This window comes from Bidens hawaiensis, unplaced genomic scaffold (assembly GCF_021521415.1).
Source record: "Bidens hawaiensis isolate Kalapana, Puna unplaced genomic scaffold, B.hawaiensis_p1.1 tig00008539_1, whole genome shotgun sequence".
NCBI lineage: Eukaryota > Viridiplantae > Streptophyta > Magnoliopsida > Asterales > Asteraceae > Bidens > Bidens hawaiensis.
The window spans coordinates 377034-384397 of NW_027491612.1; the positions used below are offsets into that span (position 1 = coordinate 377034).

The following is a 7364-nucleotide window of genomic DNA, read 5'->3' on the forward strand; positions in this document are numbered from 1 at the left end:
ACTGACTAACCGGTTAAACCTTAGGCATCCACGCTCGCTAACCCACGGCACTGGTTATCAAACGGTCCTTACCAGTGTGACTCAACTAAGGGCAAACGTATACTTTCTTGCAATTAACAGGTCAAAACAATCCTACGAGCAATTATTATAGCAACCGACAAACTAATCGTTCTGATCGACAAAAACCTAAACTGATTGAATGTACGGACATACTAAACATCAATACTCATAGATTAACATCAAGATAATTACAATTAGTTGTTCTAGTACATGAGAAATAAACTGAAAGATTACAAACTATACATCCCGGGTATGACTCGAAGGGTCTACCGCTCATGGTCAACATATGATCTTCAGTTCTTGATTCGGCATGATGAAACATGGATTTGGTAGTGATTGGAGGTGTTATGGAGCTCCCAAAATGGCCAAAGTTCGTCCCCAAAATGGCTGGAATGATGATATTTACGATCTAGGGTTTTATGGCTTATATAGCAGATGGACCCATGCTTTAAAACTGAATTTCGCGTCCCAGCGTAAGCAACTCTGACCACTGGCGTAGCTTACTCTGGGTGAAAATCCCTTACTCTGAACTTAGACTGCCTTACTCCGAAATCTAACTACCTTACTCTGACCTAATTTGCATCAGAGTAGGCTACTCTGATCACAGAGTAGCTTACTCTAGGGGCTGAATTTCAACCAATTTGTTTCTCTTTGTTTCCAACACTTGTGTAACGGCTCCTATCTTCCCGAGACTTCATTCCATGCTCGTATATGTCCAAATTAAGTACCTGTGACCTTAAACACAATAAACACATATGGAGTACCAAAGTTCTTACTTTAAACGAATAAAACATCTACGTTAACGAACTAATATATGTACAAATAAACCGAACATCAAAGGCCACCTCCAAATACACCACAGTTGAACGGTTTAGCAGAACGGATGAATAGAACGTTGGTTGAAAGGTTTAAGTGTTTAGCAGAACGGATGAATAGAACGTTGGTTGAACGTTGGTTGGGTTGCCTAATTCGTTTTGGGGTGAAGCTTTAAATACTGCGGTACATGTTATTAATCTTACTCCTTGTATTCCTTTGCATAATGATGTTCCAGATAGGGTTTGGAGTGGCAAAGATGTTTCATATCATCATTTTCGGGTCTTTGGATGCAAAGCATTTGAGCATATTCCCAAAGATGAAAGATCAAAGCTTGATGTGAAGTCCAGACAGTGTATATTACATGGTTATGGGCAAGATGAGTTTGGATACAGGCTATATGATCCGGTTTCAAAGAAGCTTGTAAGAAGTCGTGATGTCGTGTTTGTGGAAGATCAGAGTTTGAAACACATTGAGAAGACACAGGTAGTTCCTCAGTACACTGATGATCTTATTGATTTGGACCCGTTCCAACTCAGCATACCGAGTCACATCACGAAGATGATATTCAGAATGGCGAACAACATGGTACCGTGATGATTGAGTAAAGTTATTTATTATTATATATTAATTAGTTATATTTAGTTAAATGATCGAATGAACATTGGTACTTCAAACATTGTTTACGTGTTTTCAGGATATTGGAAGCTATGGAGCTTAACGAGGATATTTACGGGCTTGGAATGAAGATCGAGAAGTGAAATATTGGACGTGCACGCATCGGCATTCAAGAAAAGAAAAGAGAAAATTCTGATTTTTTACATCTTCACGATACGCGAAGATGCAAAGAAGGGCAACTTCGCGATACGCGAAGTTGCAGAATTACGACCGCGACTATTTTGTCCTTCGCGATACGCAAAGAAGCATCCCTTACATCTTCGCGATATGCGAAGATGCTTATGTCGACCAAAAATTTAGGTTTGCCTTATATAAACCCCTTAACCTCCCCATTCGGTTAATTACGACTTCTAGAGGCAAAAGAGGCTGCTTAGGACGATCTTTCATCATTCCAAGGCTTCTGGTTCGTCTCGGGATTGCATGTTCATCAAGATAAGTGATATAATCGATATGTCGATGCTTGGCTAAGTTTCTTGTTCATTCTAGGGTAGGTTTTTGTGTATTTTAACTTCTGACCAGATTCGTATGCTTAATGTTTATGAGCTTGACTGAGTTATTGCCTTGGTCTTGCTTAATTTGTGATTAGTTATTTAAACAATTTGTGTTTGGGATTATTAATTAATGCATTATTTTGTTTCATTGTGTTCATCAACATTTAGGGTTTAAGCTCTTGTGTCATTGATTAGTTATCATCAAATATTGTCTCTTAATGGTTTTAACAAACATAAGTTGGTGATTAGGTAAACCGAGTTTCATTGTGTCATCAATTCGGTTAGGGTATCGTTTGACATCACAATCCAACTACTAGGTTTAGTAATTACTGCATAATCAATATAATCGAACCTGGGATTAAGTTGAATGTCACATTAACCGAACCTAGAATGAATGCTTTTATTAATATTATTTATAAATCGTTTTTTTAAGTAATTCGTTAGTTTTAATTAATCTTTTTCTAAAAACCGCTTGACATCGTCTGTCCACCTTACTTACCCGTACTAGTTATAGGTATTTAATTATTTAATTAATTGTTTTTTAGTAGACCGCGACAACATCCATCAAAATGTCCTAAAAAACAAATTGGTTGTAGCCTCGGTCTTGTTGTCACCTGATTGGTCATTTCCATTTGAAATTATGTGTGACGCAAGTAACTACGCGATCGGTGCTGTGTTGGGTCAACGGGTGGATAAGAAGCCCGTTGCCATATACTACACAAGCAAAACCCTTTCCGATGCTCAAATTAATTATACCACTACGGAAAAGGAGTTGCTCGCGGTAGTATATGCACTTGATAAGTTTCGATCTTACATTTGGGGGAGCAAGGTAATTGTTTTTTCAGATCACAGCACAGTCAAGTATTTGATGGAGAAGAAGGATGCAAAGCCGCGCTTAATCAGGTGGATTTTATTGCTCCAAGAGTTTGATGTGGAGATCCGCGACAAGAAAGGAAGCGAGAACGTGGTAACGGACTATTTGTCGAGACTTGTGGGACAAGAAGAAGAGGAGAAAGACGAGAGGGCCATCAATGAGTCTTTCCCGGATGAGCAATTATTTTCTGTTTCAACTTTGCCATGGTATACTGACATTATTAATTTTCTTGTTGCAGATACAATTCTGGAGTTTTGGCCAAAGAAGAAGAAGCAACACTTCCTCTCGCAGGTAAAGCACTATGCATGGGAAGATCCGAATTTGTTTAGAGTTGGAGCGAATCAAGTAATGAGGCTGTGACAATCGTCAATTTCAGGTTAACTCCGTTAACTCAACTCTGTCAATTCAAACTTTAGATAACTGAACCTATAACGCACACCACATTACATTTAAACTAGGGTTTAAATGACGCTTGACACTTACTACATGTGTAGTCTTTCGGGAATTGCACCGAAACGCAAACGAGTTGACGCAAACAATTGGTGAATAAACGAAAAACGTCAAAACAATAATTATGGGATAATTATGTGTTAGACTTATGTGTTATGTGATAACATTGTTATAAACGTTAATTCAAGGTGCAAGAATTAGTTAATTAAGCTAGTAAAGTAACATTTGAAAGTTAAGGGACCAAAGTGTATTATATTATTATTATTAATATAAACCTAAAACCCTAACTCTCCTCTTCCTTTCTCTCCCAAACCGACGGCAGCCCCTCTCCCACTTCTCCCTTGCGATCGGCCCTCATACACACACATACAATCAAGATTGTTCAAGTTTGATTGAAGATTAAGGTGCTAGGAAGGTATAAACAACTATCCTATGTATCCTCTATGCTTAATTTCGATTTTAATGGGTTAATTATAAACCCTAGGTCCGATTTTTATATGTAATTATGTTCATGTGTCTTGTTTTGATTGAAAGATGTATTGATGGTTGAATTGATAGCTAGTATTGGTGTTATTGCATGTTAATCGTTTGTTTCTTGATTTTGAGTTCAAGTAAAACCCTAATCATGAATGTAATGTGTAATTGATATGCATGGATAGTGATTATGGTGTTTAGAGTGTTATATGAACGTATTATGGTCTATAGATGGTTAATATGTTGAGTTTTGTTGCAAACAGTTTCTGGACAGATTGTGTTGTTGATGTTCAATTGACTGTATCTGGGTGTAAATGTAAAATTGGTTGCGATTATTGATATTAAAGTAAACTAGGTTGAGTCTAGTTTCTAAAGAATATAAATTTGCAATTTTTGGACGTGTAAAAGTTAACCTTTATGATTTTACAAAAACATTATGCAAAGCTGAGTTGTTAGACCTGCTGTTAGGTTGTTTTGTAAATGTTATATCTCATGAACTACGAGACCAATTGGGTTGGTTCCACTTCTGGAAGTTGACTTGTTGAGTTAGGAACCTAACCCATGTGGTCTTGCATTTGTTGGATTTTTCATTTAACGGGAATTTCAAATAACATTCTGTTGCGCATGAATTTGACTGTTATGAGCTTGCTGTAGTGTTTTGATCATTATAAGAAATCTATGTGAAATAAAAATAAAATAAAATATGTTCTGGAAACCTAACACATGCATGCTTTAGTGATGATTTTTGGTAAATTAATTGAGATGCTATGATCGGTGGAATAGTACAATCTTTCAAGTAGAATTTCTGTCTCGGTGAAACTAGCTGCTGAATTTTGTGAAAATGCATGAAACATGATAATTGCTAGTTAATTGTTATGTTTTGACCAATTTGCCCCTGCGGGGAATACTTGCTAAATAGTTGTCGTGTTTTGACCAAATTGCCCTTGCGGGGAATAATTGCTAGTTAATTGTTATGTGTGACCAAATTGCCCTTACAGGGAGTAATTGCTAGTGATGTACATTATTAATACATGACACGTAAATAATTGCTCACACACGTATCGTATCACAAATGTACTCGTTAAGTCACACACGATTCACAAACAAACACGAAAGGTATCTTGTGATTAGGAATTATGTGCCCGGTCTAGAGACTCGATATTAGTTCCGATACTTAGAAAATCTCCTTGTTGTTTTAGAACGCTAGAGAGAGTTTTCTATGACGCGCATCACTTGGTGATTTATTTTGGGAATTCTTCGCAAACAGTTAGTTTCACTTACCCCTTTTAACTGTTTTAAACGCTTTTCACTTGGGGGAGATAACATACTCTGAAAACGCATTTAAGATTTTGTTAGTAAATTATATATCACTTGTAAAGGCTAAGTGGCAAACGAAACAATTGAAGTCCTACACATCAAACCGGTTAATATTTGGATAATAGCGAGTCACTGTTGAGTAGTACTACTGGGTTTGACAAACCCCACCCAACGCTAAACTCGACTGGAGGTCGAGCGGGTGTAATTTTGGCTAACACGTACCATGGTCTGGATGACCTGGTGACAAGGCACTTGATAAATAGTCAGCTTCGGTGTCGAACACTTAGTAATACTTGTTGTATAGGCTAGCTACCTATCGATATATAATTGATTTAACACTATCTGGTAACGCAAAACGCTGAACGCAACACGCTGAATGCAAAACGCTAAACACAAAACGCTAAACGCTTTATTTTATATAAACTTGTGAACTCACCAACCTTGTGTTGACACTTTTAGTATGTTATTCTCAGATAGCCGAGGTGGGCGCGCGGTATAGGATCATGCATGGTTTTGAACATTCTGATATGCAAACATGTTTTTAACTATTATTACTTGGGTTTTAAGTCGTCCTGCGTGACGCAACTTTTGCCTTTTGGTTTTTACGCTTCCGCACTTATTTTCATTTAAACGTTTTTATGGTTTGATTATAACTAATGATTCCGATCCTGTTAGTTCACACCCTCTGAAGATAAAACTCCGTTAGTGGATTTTGAGGGTGTGACAGAGGCGGTGCATACCGGAAGAAGAGATGCGGAGTGTTTTGTATCATGCCCATTCATCACCTCGTGGAGGCCATTTCAGCGGCCAGAAGACAGGACATCGAGTGCTTGCATGCGGATTCTATTGGCCTACTATATTCAAGGATGCAGAAGCATTTGTGAAGAATTTTGTTAGATGTCAGCAGATGGGGGGGTATTTCAAAGAGGGACGAGATGCCCATGCAACCAATCCTCGTTGTCGACATCTTTGATGTTTGGGGGATTGATTTCATGGGCCCGTTTCCTAATTCTTTTGGTAGTCTCTATATCTTGGTGGCGGTAGATTATGTGTCTAAATGGGTAGAAGCAATCGCCACCAGACGAATGACCATACCTTTGTTTGTAAGTTTGTCCAGTCTAATATTTTTTCACGTTTTGGTGTTCCCCGCGTTATCATTAGCGATGGGGGTTCACATTTCAAAAACTTTAATTTTGATAAACTACTTAAACGGTATGGTGTAGACCACCGCATTGCCGCTCCATATCACCCTCAAACAAGTGGGCAAGTGGAGGTTTCTAATAGGCAAATCAAAGAGATTTTACAAAAGACGGTAAGGCCTGATCGGAAGAATTGGTCAAATAAACTAAACGATGCTTTATGGGCTTACCGGACCGCTTATAAAACGCCTATTGGAACAACCCCTTATCGGTTGGTTTATGGAAAAGGTTGTCATTTACCTATCGAGCTAGCCCATCGTGCGCTATGGGCGGTTAAGAATATTAATCTAGACTATGAGTGTGCAGGTAAACAAAAGAAGTTGAATATATGCGAGTTGGAAGAGTTGAGAGATGAAGCTTATGAGTGTGCGACCGCATATAAAGACAAGATGAAGAGAGTTCACGATGCTAAGCTAAGAAGAAGGACGTTCGAGGAAGGACAACGAGTATGGTTGTACAACTCGAGATTGAAGCTTTTCCAGGACAAGTTGAAGAGCAAGTGGACGGGACCGTATCAAGTCAAGAGAGTTGGAAAATTTGGTGAAGTTGAGATCGAAGATTTTGATGATCATCTGAGGCAGGTGGCGAACGGTCATCGGTTGAAGCCTTACTTGGAGGATGCAGATTTGAACAAAGAGATACACGAGTCAGAAGTTTGCTTTTTAGCGGACGAGCCGACCTACTCGGTTGATTAAGAAACCAAGGAATGTCGAGCTGTAGACATTCAATTCAGCGCTAACCGGGAGGCAACCAGGCATTTGTAAGTTGTGTTTTTGTATATTGGGTCTAGTTAGCTAAGTATTTTCCTCAAATCGTGCAGTGTAGAGCAAGGATTGAATGTGGGGAAGCGACACGATGATTAGCGTTGGAGAGAAGTTGGTAAGTACATGTGTCGCTAGAGGGAGCCCAAGGTACGTAGGTGATTGGGATGTGGCGACCGAAGCGGGTGGCGGAGGAAATCAGCTCAATAACACCTAAAAGATTAAGATTTCTAAGCGGAAAACCGAA

At 38.7% G+C, this 7364-nt stretch overlaps 1 protein-coding gene across 1 annotated transcript; it reads left to right on the forward strand.

Moving 5' to 3' along the window:
• The first annotated feature begins 2682 nt into the window (after positions 1–2682).
• On the forward strand, positions 2683–7051 carry LOC143529405 (uncharacterized). The gene is made up of 3 exons (XM_077025213.1): positions 2683–3077; positions 3155–3207; positions 6381–7051. Exons 1-3 carry the CDS (start codon positions 2683–2685, stop codon positions 7049–7051), a joined length of 1119 nt encoding a protein of 372 aa, XP_076881328.1.
• The last annotated feature ends 313 nt before the right edge of the window (positions 7052–7364 follow it).

Excerpts from the sequence above, each read along its gene's own strand:
- LOC143529405 (XM_077025213.1), top strand. The coding sequence starts at position 2,683 with ATGTGTGACGCAAGTAACTACGCGATCGGTGCTGTGTTGGGTCAACGG. Across the intron at positions 3,078-3,154 it reads GACGAGAGGGCCATCAATGA|ATACAATTCTGGAGTTTTGG; the intron begins GTCTTTCCCGGA and ends TTCTTGTTGCAG. Across the intron at positions 3,208-6,380 it reads AGCAACACTTCCTCTCGCAG|ACCACCGCATTGCCGCTCCA; the intron begins GTAAAGCACTAT and ends GGTATGGTGTAG.